General features: G+C 41.2%; 2 protein-coding genes across 3 annotated transcripts; both read left to right on the top strand.

Annotated features, from left to right (window-relative positions):
* The first annotated feature begins 4,210 nt into the window (after positions 1 to 4,210).
* LOC135560221 (tRNA (guanine(6)-N2)-methyltransferase THUMP3-like) lies at positions 4,211 to 8,335 on the top strand. The gene is made up of 4 exons (XM_065001767.1): positions 4,211 to 4,431; positions 7,487 to 7,591; positions 7,725 to 7,867; positions 8,202 to 8,335. The coding sequence occupies exons 1-4, from the start codon at positions 4,385 to 4,387 to the stop codon at positions 8,246 to 8,248; spliced, it is 342 nt and encodes a 113-aa protein (XP_064857839.1). The 5' UTR covers positions 4,211 to 4,384; the 3' UTR covers positions 8,249 to 8,335.
* A 42-nt stretch (positions 8,336 to 8,377) lies between these two features.
* LOC115140159 (prostacyclin synthase-like) lies at positions 8,378 to 21,356 on the top strand. Of its 2 annotated transcripts, none has more exons than XM_029678332.2 (10): positions 8,378 to 10,090; positions 10,961 to 11,084; positions 11,266 to 11,441; positions 12,309 to 12,458; positions 13,910 to 14,037; positions 16,473 to 16,654; positions 19,048 to 19,201; positions 19,736 to 19,917; positions 20,456 to 20,607; positions 20,985 to 21,356. In XM_029678332.2, exons 1-10 carry the CDS (start codon positions 10,020 to 10,022, stop codon positions 21,133 to 21,135), a joined length of 1,470 nt encoding a protein of 489 aa, XP_029534192.1. In that variant the 5' UTR covers positions 8,378 to 10,019; the 3' UTR covers positions 21,136 to 21,356. The 2 variants fall into 2 exon arrangements, with proteins under 2 accessions (XP_029534192.1, XP_064857832.1); XM_065001760.1 differs by lacking the exon at positions 8,378 to 10,090 and adding an exon at positions 10,100 to 10,241.
* Positions 21,357 to 22,111: the final 755 nt, after the last annotated feature.

Raw genomic sequence — 22,111 nt, forward strand, 5'->3', positions numbered from 1 at the left:
TACAAAAATCTCTGAAACTGGAAACACTTATCTCCCTCACTAGCTTTAAGCACCAACTGTCAGAGCAGCTCACAGATTACTGCACCTGTACATAGCCCACCTATAATTTAGCCCAAACAACTACCTCTTTCCCAACAGTATTTAATGAATTTATTTATTTTGCTCCTTTGCACCCCATTATTTTTATTTCTACTTTGCACATTCTTCCATTGCAAAACTACCATTCCAGTGTTTTACTTGCTATATTGTATTTACTTTGCCACCATGGCCTTTTTTGCCTTTACCTCCCTTCTCACCTCATTTGCTCAGATTGTATATAGACTTGTTTATACTGTATTATTGACTGTATGTTTGTTTTACTCCATGTGTAACTCTGTGTCGTTGTATCTGTCAAACTGCTTTGCTTTATCTTGGCCAGGTCGCAATTGTAAATGAGAACTTGTTCTCAACTTGCCTACCTGGTTAAATAAAAGGTTAAAGAAAAAAACATAAAACACCAACAATGAGTAGAAGCAGCTCACCTGCTTTTACACTGATTTGACTATTAGATGTTCAATGCTTCTTTTGACAAAGTACTTTTTTTTTTAACATGATTACTAATCACATGAAATAAATAAGAATTTACAGAAATTACTTTGTCTAAGCAACAAAGTAGCTAGGGCTGAATGCACTCATGACTCAATTCTATGTGCAACAAAATTACTATGTGTTTCTCTAAAGTGCTTTGTGAAAGCAAACCACTAAGATTGTATTTGATAACTTAGCTAGTCATGCTGGCAATAGAATACGTTTTCAAATGATGACAACCTGACGCAGATTGCGATTTCTAATGGACGGTTATCAGATTGCGTAAATAACAACAGTAAGAAACAAAAAACTGCAAGTGTGCTCGCTTCAGTTTCTGAAAAGCACAGCTAGGGGAGTTAAAGGAAAGGTTCACCCATTTTGAATGTTATATTGTTTTTGTGCATCTCTGTTCTATCAATTCCCTGGGTCATTTCATGTTTTCACGTGTTTCTGAGTTATTGGAATTCAAGCACGTGGAAATCTGGCTTGGATATGACGTAGCACCGTGATAAAGTCTCACCACACCGGAAGTTAATAGGAATAAGACTTTTAGATCTCGAAAACATCTATCATACATGTCAGATTTCAACACTGGCAGATGCCACAACTTCAGAGGATGTCTTCTTTCGAATGAGCCATCGATCAAATTTTCGTAATATTCCTACCTCAAGATAATTTGTCATTTAATGGAGGGTCTAGCAATTTTTCCTATTTGTCTGCCTCTTTGGTACTTGAAAGAGAGCGTTCCTTGTCCCAGAATCGCCCAGAATGCACCGCGCAGCCCACGTAGCATGGGAAACGTTTACCATCTCCTCAAAAGTATATTTGCCGCTGCGAATGTCAGACTCCACTCTGAGGCACATCTATCTGTAGGTTGAACATGGTGAGATTGTAGACTCCAAAATTGATAGTGCAGTTTGTTTAGGAGATTTTACAGCCAACTAGCTACTTTACATGCGGATATTGTCTTACTGGTATTATTGTGTGTAGCTACGTTTGCTAACTACCTACCTAGCTAGTGTCGTGGAAATTCTACACACTAAGTCAATCTTAAATGAATAATTGTTTATTAACAGCAAGCTGGAGAGGTCTGTGATGGAAATGTTATCTTGTGAAGAGACAACCTTGAAAATGATGTTAATCATAAATAATCCTTGGTTTCTACCTGTGCTTGGTAAAGATATGAGGGTGGGGGGTGACATGACCCCCTCCTTAGGACTATCTAATAATATGTTCTATAAAGATAAGAGACGTTCCAGACACATGACAGAACCAACCCTATGAACTATACCTATGTAACGTGTCTGTAACCAGTATATAAGAGATGTAACGGGACTGCTCTGAGAGAGCTCCTGATCGACATGTGTACTTGGAGCATTGAGTTGGTTGGAACCTCTCCAGCGCACTGATAATAAACAATGATTAATTTAAGCTTGACTTCGAGTGTCCCATGTGTAGAATTTCCCCGACAATTTGGCATCAACGAACAGGATGATGCGAGGAAAACCGGTGGCACATTTTATGACCGGTGGCACATAAAATGAAGCGTGAGGGAAATTCCCATCTGACCAAAACACCAGACCCTTACTGTGAGCTACCCATGAGGAGACACAACATTCACAAACAATTGAGGGACGTCTTCTGATTTCAGTAAGTCACTTTAAACTAATTTGTATAAAAAAATAACAAAATCAATAAAACTAAACATAAAAATGGAGGAGGGTACCACTAGTCCTAAGTCGAGTAATAGCACGAAGCGAATGTGAGTGTGGAAAGTATTAAGCTGATTGAAATTTGGAGAATAGGTACTGAGTGAATGCATGAAAGTGTGTGTGTTATTCTATATGTATGCGGCAAGACTATAGAGTCCATAGCATTTATGACTATATTTAATTTAATTTTTTTATTTCACTATGCAAGTCAGCTAAGAACAAATTCTTATTTACAATGACGGCCTAAGAACAGTGGGTTAACTGCCTTGTTCAAGGGAAGAACGACAGATTTTTACCTTGTCAGCTCGGGGATTTGATCTACCAACCTTCCAGTTACAGGCCCAACACTCCAACCACTGGGCTACCTGCCTCCCCAGGTAGGGGGTCGAGAATAACATATCAACCCTATTAACATAGACAGTTGACCTAGAAATGTTTTAACAATTTCAAAAACAATTGTGTAGCTTGCATTAAATTGCCCCTCTGTTGCACATAACAAGCATCCATTCCCGCTGTCACAAGGGGATATATTCACACCCCTTGACTTATTCCACATTTTGTTGTGTTACAGCCTGATTTAAAAATTGATTAAATTGAGATTTTGTGTCACTGGCCTACACACAATAACCCAGAATGTCAAAGTGTAATTATGTTTTTATGTTTTTCATTTTTTTATAAAAAAAAGAAAAGCTGAAATGTCTTGAGTCAATAAGTATTCAACCCCTTTGTTATGGCAAGTCTAAATAAGTTCAGGAGTAGAAAATGGCTTAAGAAGTCACAGTGTGCAATAATAGTGTATATACAAAAGCAGACATTAAATATCCCTTTCAGCCAGGTGAAGTTAATAATCACGCTTTGGGTGGTATAACAGTACACCCAGTCAATACAAAGATACAGGCGTCCTTCCGAACGCAGTTTGCCGGAGAGTAAGAAAACCACTCAGGGATTTCACAATGAGGCCAATGGTGACTTTATAACAGTTAGAGTTTAATGGTTGTGATAGGAGAAAACTGAGGATGGATCAACAACATTGTAGTTACTCCACAATACTAACGTAATTGACAAAGTGAGAAGGAAGCCTGTACAGAATAAAAATATTCCAAATCTTGTTTGCAATAAGGCACTAAAGTAAAACTGCAAAAAATGTGGCAAAGAAATTAACTTTATGTCCTGAATACAAAGTGTTATGTTTGGGGAAAACACAACCCATCACAAAGTAACACTCTTTGTATTTTCAAGCATGGTGGTGGCTGCATCATGTTATAGGTATGCTTGTCTTTGGCAAGTTTACCTAGAAATGCTCACGGCTGTAAACTAAATCTAAAGGTACTGTATGGCTAATTTATGGTGGAAATTTCAACCCTGTTACTTTAATTGGCACCAACTATAGTAATTTTAGTAATGTTTCTTAATTTAGAGCTGGATTATTATTATTTTTAGTTCAATTGAACATATGCTCTTTATGACAGAATGTTGAAATTAGGTTTATTATTTATTAAAACAAAATACCCAATTACACTTCCCAAAATGCACTATTTGGACTATTTTGGTAGACTATCACAAGAGTGTTGTGATTAGGATGAAATAAGAATGTTTTTTTAAACCCATCTTAAAATCTTGATGTGGTCATAAAACCTTTGATTAATTTTGCACACATCACAAAAGCCTAGCTTTTTTTAACCTGTGCCTCCTCTTTCTAGGTGCATAATCTGATGTCTGTGGACAACTTGTTTGTTGCGAATGAAGAGTATGACAACTATCAGTTTAAAGACTCAAAGGTATATCTCTCTTCATTACAGCACAGCCAATAAGGAACCTGAATTCTTACACTTTCATTTCAACTACAACATTCACGTTGCATGAAAGACCAGTCACCTACCCTTTATAACACACCTCTCCCTAGGTATTTAAATAGAAGCACTACCCTTTCTGTCATTGGAGGACTTGCAGAAGCTGGCCTCCAAGCTGCCATGGACCAATGCATTGAAGGTCTGGAAACTGAACACCTCTCTGATGAAGAACAGACAATCCCATAGACGGTCCCAAGGGGAGAGGAGGGCGAGATAGAGACCAAGGCAAAGCCAACAAAGACATTGTGGAGAAGGATGCCATTGAGACTGTCACCACAGAGACCTAGAAGCTGGAGCTTGAGGTACCTACTGCAGGCCAGAGTGTGGGGGCAGGGGAGGCCGGGTCTCCTGACCTGGAGAGCAGCCCCCAGGGTGAGCAGCAGGCGGTGGAGGGGCAGGAGCACAGGGGTTAAGGTGCTGAAGTTTAGTGTGACGTGCAGGAGAAAAACACAGCTTCTCCAACGAGACTGCAAGGGACTTTGGTGGAGCCATGCAAGACTTCTTCAAGTGGAAAGTGGACATGACCAAGTTTGATATCATTGTAAACATAACATAACATTGCAGCCTGTTCAATTGGGACTGGCACCCACTGAATTCCTCTGCCCTAACCAAAAGAAACCCCCACGGTCACATGCTTGTTAAAATAATCCTTTGAGACACATAACTCTTGAAATGATTACTTTACAAAGAAAACAAAGAGGGAAGAAATAACAGTTCTGAGTATAAATATTTTCCATCAAAATAAATAGTTATGGTCACGTAATGTTTACATACACCTTAGCCAAATACATTTCAACTCAGTTTTTTACAATTCCTGACATTTAATCAAAGTAAAAATTCTTATGTCAGTTAGGATCAACACTTTATTTTAAGAATGTGAAATTTCATAATAATAGTTGAGTCGGGGCGCCAGGGTAGCCTAGTGGTTAGAGCGTTGGACTAGTAACCGGAAGGTTGCGAGTTCAAACCCCCGAGCTGACAAGGTACAAATCTGTCGTTCTGCCCCTGAACAGGCAGTTAACCCACTGTTCCCAGGCCGTCATTGAAAATAAGAATGTGTTCTTAACTGACTTGCCTGGTTAAATAAAGGTAAAAATAAAACAATTTTTTATTTCAGCTTTTATTTCTTTCATCACATTCCCAGTGGGTCAGAAGTTTACATACACCCAATTAGTATTTGGTAGCATCGCTTTTAAATTATTTAACTTGGGTCAAATGTTTCGGATAGCCTTCCACAAGCTTCCCACTATAAATTGGGTGAATTTTGGCCCATTCCACCTGACATAGCTGGTGTAACTGAATCAGGATTGTAGGCCTCCTTGCTCGCACACGCTTTTTCAGTTCTGCCCACAAATTTTCTATATGATTGGGGTCAGGACTTTGTGATGGCCTCTCCAATACCTTGACTTTGTTGTCCTTAAAACATTTTGCCACAACTTTGGAAGTATGCTTGGGGTCATTGCCCATTTGGAAGACCCATTTGCGACCAAGCTTTAACTTCCTGACTGATGTCTTGAGATGTTGCTTCAATATATCCACATCATTTTCCTTCCACTTGATGCCATCTATTTTGTGAAGTGCACCAGTCTCTCCTGCAGCAAAGCACCCCCACAACATGATGCTGCCACCCCCATGCTTCACGGTTGGAATGGTGTTCTTCGGCTTGCAAGCCTACCCATTTTTCCTCCAAACATAACGATGGTCATTATGGCCAAACAGTTCCATTTTTGTTTCATCAGACCAGAGGACATTTCTCCAAAAAGTACGATCTTTGTCCCCATATGCAGTTGCAAACCGTAGTCTGGCTTTTGTATTGCGGTTTTGGAGCAGTGGCTTCTTCCATGCTGAGCGGCCTATCAGGATATGTCGATATAGGACTCGTTTTACTGTGGATATAGATACTTTTGTACCTGTTTCCTCCAGCATCTTCACAAGGTTCTTTGCTGTGTTCTGGGATTGATTTGCACATTTCGCACCAAATTAGGTTCATCTCTAGGACACAGCGACTCCTTCCTGAGCGGTATGACGGCTGCGTGGTCCCATGGTGTTTATACTTGCTTACTATTGTTTGTACAGATGAACGTAGTACCTTCAGGCGTTTGGAAATGGCTCCCAAGGATGAACCAAACTTGTGGAGAGCTACAATTTTTTTTCTGAGGTCTTGGCTGATTTCTTTTGATTTTCCCATGATGTCAAGCAAAGAGGCACTGAGTTTGAAGGTTGGCCTTGAAATACATCCACAGGTACACCTCCAACTGACTAAAATTATGTCAATTAGCTTATCAGAAGCTTCTAAAGCCATGATGTAATTTTCTGGAATTTTCCAAGCTGTTTAAAGGCACAGTCAATTTAGTGTATGTAAACTTCTGACCCACTGGAATTGTGATACAGTGAATTATAAGTGAAATAATCTGTCTGTAAACAATTGTTGGAAAAATTACTTGTCATGCACAAAGTAGATGTCCTATCCGACTTGCCAAAACTATAGTTTGTTAACTTCTTATGGGCAGGTGGGACGGTAGCGTCAGTCAATAATCCACCCAGTTTCCCTCCATCAACATGCAATCAAAATGAATCCCAAACTTTACTAATAGACTTTTCCAAACAAGTCAAACAACATTTATAATCAAACTTTAGGTACCCTAATACGTAAATAAATGATCAAATTTAAGACGGAGAATCGTTATTGTCTTTACCGGAGAAAAATACCAAAGAATGCGCTCTCTTCCACAAGCTTGGAAACACTACAGCCAAAATGGGAGCCACTTAGAAAAACAACAATTTCTGTCTCATTTTTCCAAAGACCAGCCTGAAACTCTTTCTAAAGACTGTTGACATCTAGTGTAATCCCAGATTGCAGTTCCTAGGGATGGTTTGTCCTCGGGGTTTCGCCTGCCATATCAGTTCTGTTATACTCACAGACATCATTTTAGAGTGTTTTCTATCCAAATCTACCAATTACATGCATATCCTAGCTTCTGGGCCTGAGTAACAGGCAGTTTACTTTGGGCACGCTTTTCATCCAAACATCAAAATACTTCCCCCTACCCAAGAGAGGTTAACAAGAAATGTGTGGAGTGGTTGAAAAACGAGTTTTGATGACTCCAACCTAAGTGTATGTAAACTTCCAACTTCAACTGTAAGTGTGATATTTACGTTTTTCATTTTTTATTCATTTGCAAAAATGTCTAAAAACCTGTTTTTTCTTTGTCATTATGGGGTATTGTATGTAGGTTGAAGAAGGGAAAAAACAATTAAACCCATTTCAGTATAAGTCTGTAACCAAACAAAATGGGGAAAAAGTCAAGGGGTCTGACTACTTTCCGAATTCACTGTATATACTCCCCACCTCTGCAGTACACCAGGGCTGCCCATAGACAAGGTGCAGTGGGACCTGTGTCATCTACCCATGAGAACCAGCTCAGTGGACATCATTATCACTGACATGCCCTTGGGGAAGAGGTAGATACCACTGTACTGTTTCAATTAGGACAGTCACCATAGACAGAACCTACCAACAAGTCTTCAATGGAGTAATTGAATGTATTCATATTGTTTACATGGCTGATGTGTATGTTGTGTGGTTTTCTTATAGAATGGGCTCCAGAAAGAAGAACTGGGACCTGTATCCGCCCTGTGTAAGAGAGATGGCCCAGGTGTCCCGACCAGGCTCAGGGAAGGCTGTCATCCTGACCCAGGATAAGAAATGCTTTCAAAAGGCAATGTACCACACATACAGTAAGACTGTGTAATTCGTGGTGGAGTGGGGTGGACAGACGTGTCCTAACCTGTCTGTTCTGGAAGGCATCTGGAAAATTCCAGGGTTTCCAAAAAATGAGTAGTTGAGGAAGTTGGATCATATTGATTTCATTAATCCACAACAATATTATCTGTGTGAACAAACCTCTATTGTGAGAGTATAGTATGGACTGAGTCTACTCTGTTTCTGGTGTAGATGGGCCCTTGGCCAGATGGCTTTTCTCCAAGCAATACTGTGGTGTTTTAGCGTTAATGATTTGTGCAATGAATGTTTTGTGATGGGTTGTATCTGTCTTCCTCATGCCATATTGAGGGTTGGAGGACTCTGGCGGAAGCACCACACTGCCTGGGTCAATGTAGGTGGCCTACACGCAGGGGTGTTCCTCCTCAAACAGACAGCAGGGATCTTTGGCCAAACCCCAGAAGACGTCCGGGAACCACTAGAAGAAAAAGCAGCAAAGGAAAAGGAGGATAAGTGGCCAAGTTAAGCACCACCTATACAGAAATATATTTTAGAAATGGCTGAAAAAATTACCTTTTGACATTTATTTATTTATTTGATTAACCTATTTTGCTGTTTTATGTTGTTGAAGGTCCAAAAGTGAGTATGTCTCATAGGGAAGCATTTCCTACGTTTTACTGTATTTTTATTGACAGGTGACATTTGGGTTAAGTCAAAAAATGTTGACGGCCTATTTATACAACCAGTTTCCTTTTCATGTTAAACCCCAGCGTTATACGAAGTTGTTGGGGTACGTCTGAGTGCCAGTTATATAAATGCAATTAATGAATCATCCATGGTTCTTTTAGCTACAGTAGGTAAGCAAGGATATTGATTTACACCCCAATTGTGCTGTTGAGGGAATGAGTTCAAATTACCACACCTCTCCACTCCATTGACGACTTGTAGGTAGGTAGGTAGGTTCTGTACGATGACTCTTATGGTCACTAAAACTTGTATTCAAACATGCCTAGATCAGTTGTTGATGTAATGGACTTTTTAAGGACACTTACAGACTGTACACACTCATTCCCATGCATCACCCAGCTGTATATTCAATGACAACATTGTCTCATCCTAACATCAGTTATGTCTGCTGCTGTTGTGAAACAGATACACCATCGATGTGACATCAGTCCACCTCTTTTTACATTTGTGAGTTTGACACATCACCATAATCACTGAAATAAAAGTGGCTATGCAAGCTTTGTCTAAATATGACAGACTAGGTACATTTCAGTTTATTTTATAGAAATATCCATTTTAAAATGTTGACCTGAATAACATGTAAGTGTAATTTTTTGAGGTAGGCAACCCATGGCGTAGCCAAGTAAATATACACCTTTGTTTGCTGAAATCCATACTTTTTTAATAAAACGTCAATCAAATATAACCACTGACTGTTTCCTCATTGCTGTTGCTCTAAGATGACAACTCGAATGTCAATGTGCCAATTGAATATCAATGAGGAAACAGTCGGTGTTTGTTTTTGATGAACATTTTATTTAAAAAATATATGATTTTAGTTAACAAAGAAAAAGGCACGCAACAACAGGACAAACTTAGCTACATGGTAAGAGTTTAAGAATGTACATTTTTGAAGTATCGACTGCATAGTGAGTCAAAGGTACATGTATTTCAAATAGTCTGCGCTCAACTCTATGGAGGCCACCCATGAAGACACGATATTATTGGAATATCATTATTTGGGATATTATCAAACCTAATCTGATTTAAATTCAGACACATGGGTGGGTTTGTTTTGTTTTAGGCTTGGATGTATCTGGAAATGAAACTACGGCTCCATTAAATTCCTAGCCCTGAGTATCAGCTTTATAGCAACGTTGACAATTAAAGGTCATGTTCCCGTGGTCGCGGAGACAACATGCACGGTAAACACGGATCTCCTGCGATACGGAATGAATCCACTCCTTAGTCATGGGTCCTACGTGAACTCGTGCAAATAGGAAGATGGATGAGGTCATATGACGTCAAGGTACACCCTGCAACGCCGTCATCGGATGACAAAATAAATAGCACTATATCTGATCAAGCCTGTAGTCTTAAATTATTCACATATATTCACTGCTGCGCACCAACGTGCAGGTACATTTTTCTAGAAATTGCGCTATGATTTGGACGATACTTTTGCTTGTCCAGGGCATGCTTCTCTTATTCGTACTTGTTTCGAAACGCTCCAGGTGAGTACCCTTTTCTAAAATGAATGTTCCATTAAGCTAATGCCTATGCTTGCACTGCATACATTGAATAGGTTTCTTCCTAGGTTTTGGCCTTTCTGGGGAGTTTTTCCAAGCCACCGTGCTTCTACACCTGCATTGCTTGCTGTTTGGGGTGGGTTTCTGTACAGCACTTTGAGATATCAGCTGATGTACGAAGAGCTATATAAATACATTTGATTTGATTTGATGCGTTCTGTATTATATTGTGGGCATTTCGAACTCGTTTTCACCTGTGCACATATTTGTTTAGCCCATTACTACTTATCTAATAGGTGTATTGCCTACCTAGCATAAACTAACCCAGCATAAAGTTGTATTTACCATAAACCTAAAGTAATCCAAATACATCTTAATAATATCATAGTTGAGCAGTAGATGAGTTACATGAGTTGTCGCCTGTCAATCCTTTTTGAGAGGGAAGGTTGAAATAATCCCGAGATTAACCAAAATTCAAGTGCTATTAAGGACTATTTTCACTGGCCAGTCTTAAATGTCAACTTTTGTGTCTCAAAGATCATAAAGTCACATCTGTTTTCATCCTTGCTTATTGCTATATCTCTGGATAAATTGATGGGCTCATTCTACTATAAATGTTATTGGGAGAGTTCTGGCTTTATAATTTATTGGCTAAACTGTATCTACTTTACTCATAGCTGTGTCACACAATGTACTGATAAGAGCCAGGCATGTGAATATTGAATAGTTAATTGATTTTGACTACAGTTGCTATATTAACAGACAACATATGTGTAATTAGTAACTTTGGTATGAACAAATATATAGGTTTGAATATTAGCTGTTCAAAATGACATGGGTTTTCTTTCTATACAGGTCAGAGAAAGAGCCACCTTTAGACAAAGGAGTTATTCCATGGTTAGGCCACGCCCTTGAGTTTGGAAGAGATGCTGCCAAGTTTCTAAACCGTATGAAGGTGAAGCATGGCGATATCTTCACGGTAAGAGTGGTGATATGAAACACTTTCCTCAACATCATCAACCTAATATCTATACCTGAACCTGATCATCTGTTCTTGCCTAAATCCCTGAATACATCTATAGTAGATGTAAATTCCTCACCATTCATGATGCGTGTGTTGGTGTGTTCCACTTTTTGATTTTGTGTGTGTGTGTGTGTAGGTGCGTGTGGCTGGGCGCTATGTGACAGTGCTACTGGACCCCAGCTCTTATGATGCTGTGATAGAGGACTCTGTGTCCCTAGACTTCACACGCTACGCACAGGTTCTCATGGACAGAATATTCAGCCTGCAGCTCCCCCATCACAACCCTGCTGTAGAGAAGGCCCTAACAAAACAGTACGTCCCTATCCTTATCACACACTCCTTTCTGTGTGGTCAGCCCAAAAACAGCTGTACATGCCCATTGATACGGTCAGAGAATGACAAATTCAAGTTTTGACATATAAACGATTAAGGACAGCATTGTCCAGCCAATAACTGGATCCTTACACAGGTATAATATGCTACTGTGGGATGTTGCTTCCTGGCTCCACCGTAGTCTAACTCAAAAGTTTCACTCCCTGAGACAGAGAGGTGCCTGGGATCAGGGATTACCACATCGACCATCACAGATATCACTACCATCGCCATGGCCTGATTAGCCTCATGTTAAGGTTTATAAATGCATACTGTGTCAGAGTGCGGAGCAAATGCACCCACCTCCCACCATTCTGTTGATTGGCACTGTTGTGGAACTATCTCAGTCTCTCACAGTCATATTGTCGTGCAGAATATCTAGGCCGTTGTGTAGGTTACAGTGCTATAGTCCTTTTCTTCTGGCTTTATAGAGCATAGATGTCAAGCTCTCTGTAATGGATGTTGAATCTACAGAGCAGCATTTTGTACCCTGCCACACAGGTGTACTGCACTGACATATCCTCCAGCCCAAAGTTTATAGTTCAGACTGATCAGTTACAGTATTTCCACAGGCAACACCTATGTTTTTTGTTGTTATTCCATAGAGACGTGATACTACACCTGTCTTCACAGTGCCACTACTTAAGTAAATAAGCATTGTCCAAGCCAAAGCAACCCATAGTAAACCCCGGAACAGAATGCTAGTCTTTTACACAATTAGGTAAAAGTGAATTACAGGTTTGGCCTTGGTGACATCATATATGACAAACATTCCTTTCTCTTGACCTTAAACCTTTGTACCCTCAGGCACTTTGAGGGCGGGAGCCTATCCTGCCTGAGCAGCACCATGCACCGCCACCTTCAGTCCCTGCTGCTGCAAGCCCAGAGGCCCTGTCACAACCAGACCGACTGGAACACGGACGGGCTCTTCAGCTTCTGTTACAGTCTTCTCTTCAGGTACGAACGGAAGAGTTCCTAAACCTCCTTCCCTTCTTCACTCACTCATTCACCCACGCGTCCCCAAGGGCCTACGTCAAACGCCTGGGATAAACAGTTTACTTACCAGCCCGTTCCACAAGCCACTTGTTTGTAAATACACCAGTAAGAATGTTTAGTGACACATAAGAGGCATCTAATGAAAAGAAAGAGCAGTGCTCTCATGAAATTCCTCTTTCAGGCTGCCCTTCCTGTAGAACTCCCCCGGCTACACCCTTTAAAAGGGTTTTTATTTATAGTGTTGCCAGAGATGTTTGAGATGGTCATTTAAACATTCAGCATCCTAATGGGGACCAGAGGACTTAGTCATTACTTCTGTTAACATTAGGCAACATCATTACTTAATAGGTCAGACACCGTGAAGCAGGGGTTCTCAAAGTGGGGTCTGCGGCCGTACTGCATGGGGTCCACAGGCAGATCTCAAAATATAACATGAATTAAGTTGTATTTTTTATTAATATTACTAACAACAACAGATTAATATATCCCTTGGACAAAATAATTGTAATCTACAAGTTATACATTTTTCAACTGGATACTTCTTGTATTTCCCCAAAATGTTTTGTTAACATAAATGCACTGTAATGTAAGCTTTAAAAAAAATGGCATTATGGGTATAATTGCAGAATATTACCTTGAAAACGGCTTAATTTTCTCTCCAATGCCAAGAGGCGTGCCTTTATAATGTTCCTTCCCAGGGACTGAGACTTGGTAGAAGTCCTTGTATGCTATTATTATGTCACTCGAGCTGTGTTCTAATTATGTCTGGTCCCTGATGAATTTACTATCACAAAAGGGGTCCCTGGCCCCAAAACATTTGAAAAACCCTGCTGTGAAGTAATCTAGGATGAGGAAGATTTATACTAAATACGAAGTTTATACTAGTAATACCCCACACTGTGAACAGGTGGGTGGGCAGTGGCAGGTGTGACACAGGAAGTGTTCCTGTTGACCTTCAGTGGGAGGACGCCACTGTGGGCAAGGTATTCCTCCGTCGATCGGAAACGGTTCATAACAATCACTTAAAACTGAAATGCTTAATGGTGAAACTGCCATGCCTGTTTTAAATACAAGGAACAAAGAAGTTAGTGCAAACAACGAAAACAGTTTTTTCCCCTCGGACATAATTGCATGGGAGATGGAAGAGCACACTATTATGTACTGCAATTATTTCTACCATGCTACGCGACATCTCCTCAGCTGGGCAACAGAAACAATAACAACGGTGGTGGCAGAGCCATGGTGCTGTTTCCGCCTACTGCGGATTCCATCTTTAAGGCAACATCTTCAATATATTTAATGATCACTCAATGACATGTTTTCCTAAGCTTAACCGCTACTAACAACCAAATGTTTTTTTCAACATGCCACTCTACAACCACACTCACCATCCCACTCTCTCTCTCTTTCAGGGCAGGGTACCTCACACTTTTTGGAGGGGAGCAGAACAACAACAGAACAGACCCCACTGACGTCTATGAGGAGTACCGGAAGTTTGACAAACTCCTGACCAAAATGGCCAGGACCACACTGAAACCAGGTGACTACATGAAACATGGTCTCTGAAAGAAACATTGTGAGCCACAAGGTTTTACATTTGTGGAAAGGTACAGTGGCAGCTGGGTGTGGGAGTTGATCAAAAGAAGTGATGTGTCCGATCTTAGGGCTTAATTCAGTTTGGATGTGGTATTATAGTTTGATTGTTTTACCCTTATGTAAACTCAGCAAAAAAAGAAACGCCCCTCTTTCAGGACCCTGTCTTTCAAAGATCATTCGTAAAAATCCAAATAACTTCACAGATCTTCATTGTAAAGGGTATAAACACTGTTTCCCATGCTTGTTCAATGAACCATAAACAATGAATGAACATGCACCTGTGGAAAGGTCGTTAAGACACTAACAGCTTACAGATGGTAGGCAATTAAGGTCACGGTTATGAAAACTTAGGACGCTAAAGACGCCTTTCTACTGACTCTGAAAAACACCAAAAGAAGGATGCTCGGGGTCCCTGCTCATCTGTGTGAACGTGCCTTAGTCATGCTGCAAGGAGGCATGAGGACTGCAGATGTGGCCAGGGAAATAAATGTGGCCAGCGCTACAGGGAGACCGGATGGGCAGCTGATCGTCCTCACAGTGGCAGACCACGTGTAACAACACCTGCACAGGAACGGTACATCCGAACATCACACCTGCGGGACAGGTACAGGATGGCAACAACAACAACTGTTACACCAGGAACGCACAATCCCTCCATCAGTGCTCAGACTGTCCGCAATAGGCTGAGAGAGGCTGGACTAAGGGCTTGTTGGCCTGTTAGATCCTCACCAGACATCACCGGCAACAACGTCGCCTATGAGCACTAACTCACCGTCGCTGGACCAGACAGGACTGGCAAAAAGTGCTCTTCACTGATCGATTTAGGAGGTGGAGGGTCCGTCATGGTCTGGGGCGGTGTGTCACAGTATCATCGGATTGAGCTTGTTGTCATTGTAGGCAATCTCAACACTGTGTGTTACAGGGAAGACATCCTCCTCCCTCATGTGGTACCCTTCCTGCAGGCTCATCCTGACATGACCCTCCAGAATGACAATGCCACCAGCCCTACTGCTCGTTCTGTGTGTGATTTTCTGCCATGGCCAGCGAAGAGCCCGGATCTCAATCCCATTGAGCATGTCTGGGACCTGTTGGATCGGAGGGTGAGGGCTAGGGTCATTCCCCACAGAAATATCTGGGAACTTGCAGGTGCCTTGGTGGAAGAGTGGGGTAACATCTCACAGCAATAACTGGCAAATCTAGTGCAGTCCATGAGGAGGAGATGCACTGCAGTACATAATGCAGCTGGTGGCCACACCAGATACTGACTGTTACTTTTGATTTTGACCCCCCCTTTGTTCAGGGACACATTTTTACCTTTCTGTTAGTCACATGTCAGTGGAACTTGTTCAGTTTATGTCTCAGTTTCAGTCTTGTTAAGTTCATACAAAGATTTACACATGTTAAGTTTTCTGAAAATAAACGCAGTTGACAGTGAGAGGACGTTTCGTTTTTTGCTGGGTTTATTATAAAGACTGAATAGAGGAATAATTCAATCTGTATTATCCCCGATCACTTTATGACTCCGATTTTTATATATATCATTGAGTCGGCTGGCTGTTTGTGATTTGTCATATTTGTGATTGTATGGACTCACTGTGGGGTGGCAGGGTAGCCTAGTGGTTAGAGTGTTGGACTAGTAACCGGAAGGTTGCAAGGTCAACCCCCTGAGCTGACAAGGTACAGATCTGTCTTTCTGCCCCTGAACAGGCAGTTAACCCACTGTTCCTAGACTGTCATTGAAAATAAGAATTTGTTCTTAACTGACTTGGCTAGGTAAATAAAATAAAAATAGTTTGTAAATAAGTAGTATGTTTCTTGCTTGCCATAGTGCAGTCACTGCAGTGAATGACTTTATCTAAGCGGGTCATATGTTTGAATCTAATTTCCGACTCCAATTGTCTTAATTACTCATGGTCCCTATGTCATTTCTTCTCAGTCTTACACCTGCTTCATCTACAGGCTCTATCTGATGTCACCTGACACACCTGGCTGTCCTTTTCACCTCCTTATATCTGATCTTACTGTTCTCTAACTATACATATTATATTTGTTTGTTCCTCCCGGCTTACTCTCACATACCTCCTGTTTCTGTCCCACCCGTGTCACTGATATCACCTCTTTCTATTCAAATGGCATATTTGTTCATCTGTCTTATCTTGCATGTCACACCTATTACTCACTCTTCATGTTTCCCATGTTCATGGTACACACCTCTCCCACCCGTCTCTGTTTTCAGGATTATGTCACCTGTATCTCTCTATCGACACTTGACTCACTAATCAAATGATCTCAGTCTGATCTCATCTGTTTTACCCATGTGTGTCTGTGTTTACTCTTGACTCACCTGCCTGTGTGTTCCTGTCTGTGTGTGTGTGTCAGAGGAGAAGCGGACCGCCCAGAGTGTGAGGGGGCGTCTGTGGGAGTTGTTGGCCCCGGCGGGGCTGGGAGAGGGCTCCGGGTCCAGCCCCTGGCTGAGAGACTACAGGCACCTTCTGCAGGAACAGGGAGCGGACGAGGAAACTCAGAGGAGAGCCCTGCTGCTGCAGCTGTGGGCCACACAGGTGAGTCATAGGCACTCCCCCATCTCACCTCACCTCCCTAAGAGGAGTAGTGGCCTGTCATTGTCACAAAGCAAGGGCTGCCCAGCTATTTAAAGCTGTTCTGAATAGGTCTTGTGAACGATTGGTGAAAATCCCTGTTGTTCCATTGCACCCATAGAAAAATTCATTTCTATTCAATAGCTTTTTGGAGGTGGGCCAACAAAGATACCTGGTAATACAGCAGCATGCCCTCCTGGCTAGCAGCCATCTTAAACATGAACATTTTCCAATACAAAGACACTCGCATGCCAATGTCAGATGCTAGACTCGACTGGTTAAAGATGTTACCCTTTGTGAAATTCAGCTACCCACACGGTGTGCCTCTCAAATTCTGTTTATACTGTACCTGTTTGTCAACCACACCTTACGCTTTGTCCAACCACTGTAGAATACCTTTGTGGTTAGTGATTATTTTTGAAAGACTATAAATAAATACTAGCACATTCAGTTCTTTAAGATGAATACTAATGCTGTATTCTCAACCACGAGTGTATGGAAAAACCCTAGAACTGTTAGACCTTATTTTAGTGTTATCTTGGAGGGGACAGACATCCTGTCCCTATGTTAGACTAATGCAAGTTCCAGTGGGCTCCAACTAAACATGGCCTCCATGGGATGTTCTCAAGCTCTCTTTGCTGCTAGAATGGTTGTTACAGAGCTACTGTTGTCTGCTCCTCCTGCTCAAACAAGGACTTCCCTAATAAAATATGGTAATGAGTGTAATACGCATCTTTACCACAAGAGTGCACTAGTAGCCTGTTTATGTCCTTTAGATAAAATGGTCTGACTCCAGCAAAACAGATACTTTTTGGAGGAATCCCAAGATGGCAAAAGTACACACTATGATACCAAGAACATTCTGAGTAGACTCTGAGTACTCAGCTCCTGCTTAGCATGGTTGGGGTTAATTCCATTTCAATTCCAGTCAGTTCAAAAGGTACACTGAAATTCCAATTGAAGAACATTCTGAATTGGAATTTGGTTTACTTTCTGAATTTACTGGAATTCAAATGGAATTACCCCAACCCTGCTGCTTAGACGTATTACGTCACTCATTGAGCACTGATAACCGCATCTACAATGTCACACATCCACCCGATCTACCATCATCATGCCACTCTTGATTGTAATTTTTCAGTTCCCCTAAGAATGTAGTGAAGAACATAAGGTGTTACCACAACAAATAATCTGTGTATTATATTGTATGTAATTCGTGGATAGTGTATAGTGCAGCATATTACATGGCTAGTGCTGAGAGATTAACCAAAATGTATTTTTCTAAATATTTTTTTGACAACTAATTGACCGACGTCTTTTCAATTATTTGAATTCCATCTCCTTCATTTTTTTCTGTGAGCTCAATGTACAGTTTCTGTAGGGATAAATCAGATCAAGCTTGGACTGTGCGATGGAGTTGTAGTGGTAAAAAACTACAATGACCATAATCCATTACGCACCTGCTTAAACTTGTCCGGTCTGTGCAGAGCAAGACACAGAGACTGAGAACGTACTATCTAGAGGGATAGAAAGCGGAGGGCTAAGTGATTGATAGTTGGCATTCAGCAGTCCTAAAAGTATGTCTTATTTCCTTTTGAAGAATTACTAAAATAGTGATTTTGTCAGACCGCGTTGGCAGCCGCTCTCTATGAGAGGATGACGTGGAATGAAATAATCAAATAAAACAAATATTTTGTTAAAGTAATGTGAATAAATGATAGTTAATTAGTGATAAGCAATAATGTGCAGTCACCACCACCATGGGACTTGTATTAATGATTTAATTCTGTGGTACAGCTTTCAACCCACATAATGCATAGTGCATGTAATGTAAAAAAAAAAAAAAAACATTTTTTAAACATGATTTTTTTTTTTCACGATCGAACCAAAACCGAACCGACCTCAAAAAGCACTAATCGCTCAGCACTATACATGGCAAACATTGTTTAGTCTGGAGTCGATGTAAATTCAGTGGTCTTTCCACTCATGTACAAACACAGACAGATGGCCAGGACAGCCCAGTGTGCCCCGAATACTCCATATTGAGTCTCTTTGATGTCTAATGGCTTGTCTTTTATAGTAACCATTACAGCACCTACTCTCTGACAGTAGCCATAACACGGTGCTCTATCATAGACACAGGAAAGGAACCAGTCAAATTCATTAGGCCTTGTGATTGAACTATATGAACAAGTGATGCTTTCCCCTATGAGAGAAAATAGTAAGAGCTGGCATGTGGTGTGTAATGTTCTCTTCTCCGGTTACATAATTGCTACCTGCACAGTCTCACTGTGAGAACCATCGGAAAGGGAACTCGCTGTGTCATTGCCTTCATGTCAACCTTCATTTGTTGCCAGGGTAACGTTGGACCTGCTGCATTCTGGCTGTTAGGTTTCCTGTTGACAAACCCTGAGGCCATGAGGGCGGTGAGAAGAGAGTTCAGCAGCATCTCCGAGCAGGACTCTGCAAAGTGTCCCCTACTGGACAGGCTGCAGCACACACCTGTGTTTGGTGAGTGTTTTTTGTTTACTGGGTATATGAACAAAGACAAGGAGCTTCATCCCTATGGGCAAATGTACCTTAATGAACAGAGTCGAGAGAAAAGAGGGGGGGGGGGCAGTTGAAGACAGACATATATATACACACACTGTTCCCAGGTGAGTGGCCACACATACAGTAGTCTTTGCCTGAGACCCTAATGAGCTCAATGACTAAAGGACCAGGGCAGATCCACCTGCTCAGGCCCTGAAAGTTGCTCTCAATGATCTAATGGCTCCCATGTCACCATCAACAGGTGCTCTAACCTCTGGTGCAAATAATGAGCACATAAGGAAAGTGCCACCTACCTGAAGATAGAAACCTGCCTTTAGCCCTAAACATGTATTTAACCTTTAATGAGGCAAGTCTATTCATAACTATTCTTAAGGGCTCCTCAAATGAGAATGACCTTAGCGAATCTATTACGAGGACATAACATCTGTATGCTTAATGAGTCTGTGTATATTAGTGTTCATCGTCTTCTTTTCTTTGTCTACTCTATCCCAGACAGTGCCTTAGAGGAGACTCTGAGGCTCAGTGCTGCCCCGTTCATCACCAGAGAGGTAGTGCAGGAAAAGACCCTGCAAATGGCCAATGGGCAGGAGTACCAGCTCAGGAGGGGGGACAGAGTGTGTCTGTTCCCCTTCATTAGCCCTCAGATGGATCCTGAGATCCACCAGGAACCACAGGTATGGATGTTAGTTGCCTCTCACACATGAACAAATAATAGCTCCCTAATAATGGACAATAAAGTTTAGTTTCAAATCCATCTGCGCATGTTCTGTCTATCCAACAACCCTAGTTGTATTAATTGTGTAACACAGGTTAAAGATAAGGTACAGTAATAAGTATTGACGTTTGTTTACGTAAGGAGGAAGCACACCTACACAGTTTCTAAAGTGGCCCTGGATTACCCAAGATACAGAGAGAGGGGTTAAACCTAGGACATTGTAAGGCACTTGAACACAAATAGAAATAGGAGTGGGAAGGGAGTTAGCTTGTTACACAGCTGAATCATTGCTTTGTCCTTCACCCTTACAGTACCAGCCAGTTAGTGGAATACACATGGAAATGGTAGTAAATGATTGGGTAGTAACAGGCTATTATTGCCATCTGATATGATATGGTTGTGTGCAGCAGGAAGCGTGGGGGAACAGTCATGTTTGATCATCATTTGTCAGTATGACCTGGGTTCACTGATTTACCTCCCTGCGTTTCCTGTCATAGAGATTCAAGTATGAACGCTTCCTCAACAAGGACGGATCTGTGAAGAAGGACTTCTTTAAAGGAGGGAGACGGCTCAAGTACTACACCATGCCATGGGGCGCAGGCACCAACGGCTGTGTGGGCAAACGCTTTGCCATCAACTCCATCAGACAGTGAGTATCTCTGAGTGTTCCTTATGGGTCTTAGGGGGAGGGCAGAGGAGGTCAGAGGGAGTCAGAGGTCCCCACTTCACCAAATCAAGGACAGACTTAATTCTGGGATTGATTAGCTCACCTCACAGCAAATGCCATTATAGGAAGAGGGAAGGTTTAGCAGCTGACTTTTACTGCACAGGCTTCTCCAGGTGTCTATGCAAGATTGGGTTACAGTGACATGAATTTCACTGCTATGCAAATAGAACATGCCAAAATAAAATACAAATGGATTCTACAAAAACTGGTGTGTGCAATGGTCAATGTTACAGTTTAGGCACATTTATAATGTGTTAATGCCAACAACTCACCTGTTGTGTCTTTATCTGTGTGTTCAGGTTTGTGTATCTGGTCCTGTCTCATCTGGAACTGGAGCGGTGTGACTCAGAGGCTCAGATGCCAGAGGTGAACTCCAGTCGCTATGGGTTTGGATTGTTGCAGCCTGAAGGAGACTTGGCCATCAGATATAAACCTAGACATTCACATTGAAGACATGACGTTGAGATCTCTCAAACGAGACGTGAAGTCTGGTTTGTGAAGTTTAGGCTAATTTCAAAAAATGTATGACAATATGTCCATATAATGTATTGTATCTATTTTTGTATCAGCACAAATGTACAGTGTAATGTGTTATTTATCTTTAATTATAATGTATATATTTCACTTTAAAATTGTCACTTCATAACAATACAATTGTTTTTTGTTCTAGACTATTTTGTTTGTAAAATAAGTTGTATCAATGATTAACCTGGCTCCATAAAACCAGCTTCAAGTGTTTAAAGTGCATTATGTATAAACTATTGCACCACCTTAATTAGAAATATTTGTAAAAACATTTTCACAACAAAACACCAATTTGGAGCTTATCCCAGTGATGAACGTGTCCAAAATCCCCTCCAGTCCCATGATGGTGTCCATTGCATAAGGGGAACTAACTCACTGTTCCCCGGGCACCGAAGATGTGGATGTCGATTAAGGCAGCCCCTGCACCTCTCTGATTCAGATGCAGAAGACACATTTCAGTTCAAGGCATTCAGTTGTACAACTGACTACGTAGCCCCCTTTCCCTTTATGTATTTTGTGGAGTAATTGGGCGGCTGGCGCTCTTTAAACAGATCAAACCACACATTTGTCACACTAACCATGTTTAACCTATGTTTCCATAGGCAGAGAGTAAAATCATACATATTAAAACCATTCTAATAATCGGTAAAACATTTGAAAATGCAGACGGATAATTTGTTCGTTCGACATGGTGGGATCTTTTTGTGTCAATGCGATAAATGGCAGTGGTAACGCCTTTATGCTTCAAATATTGATATAACTATCATATCGAAGTACATTTGGAGTCGCAAGATGATAGGGTGTGTAGTCCTCCCACTACGACTCGGGAAACCATACAGTTTATTAGGCTACGGATTGAATAACTTGAACTTCACAGGGTGATGGTAGTGCATGGTGATAT

This window comes from Oncorhynchus nerka, linkage group LG2 (assembly GCF_034236695.1).
Source record: "Oncorhynchus nerka isolate Pitt River linkage group LG2, Oner_Uvic_2.0, whole genome shotgun sequence".
In the NCBI taxonomy this organism is placed as follows: Eukaryota; Metazoa; Chordata; class Actinopteri; order Salmoniformes; family Salmonidae; genus Oncorhynchus; species Oncorhynchus nerka.

Coding starts and splice junctions, on each gene's coding strand:
- LOC115140159 (XM_029678332.2), top strand. CDS start 10,020: ATGATTTGGACGATACTTTTGCTTGTCCAGGGCATGCTTCTCTTATTC. Junction 12,459..13,909: donor TGTTACAGTCTTCTCTTCAG/GTACGAACGGAA, acceptor TCTCTCTTTCAG/GGCAGGGTACCTCACACTTT. Junction 16,655..19,047: donor TGCAGCTGTGGGCCACACAG/GTGAGTCATAGG, acceptor ATTTGTTGCCAG/GGTAACGTTGGACCTGCTGC.
- LOC135560221 (XM_065001767.1), top strand. CDS start 4,385: ATGCCATTGAGACTGTCACCACAGAGACCTAGAAGCTGGAGCTTGAG. Junction 7,592..7,724: donor GACATGCCCTTGGGGAAGAG/GTAGATACCACT, acceptor GTTTTCTTATAG/AATGGGCTCCAGAAAGAAGA. Junction 7,868..8,201: donor GGCAATGTACCACACATACA/GTAAGACTGTGT, acceptor TGCCATATTGAG/GGTTGGAGGACTCTGGCGGA.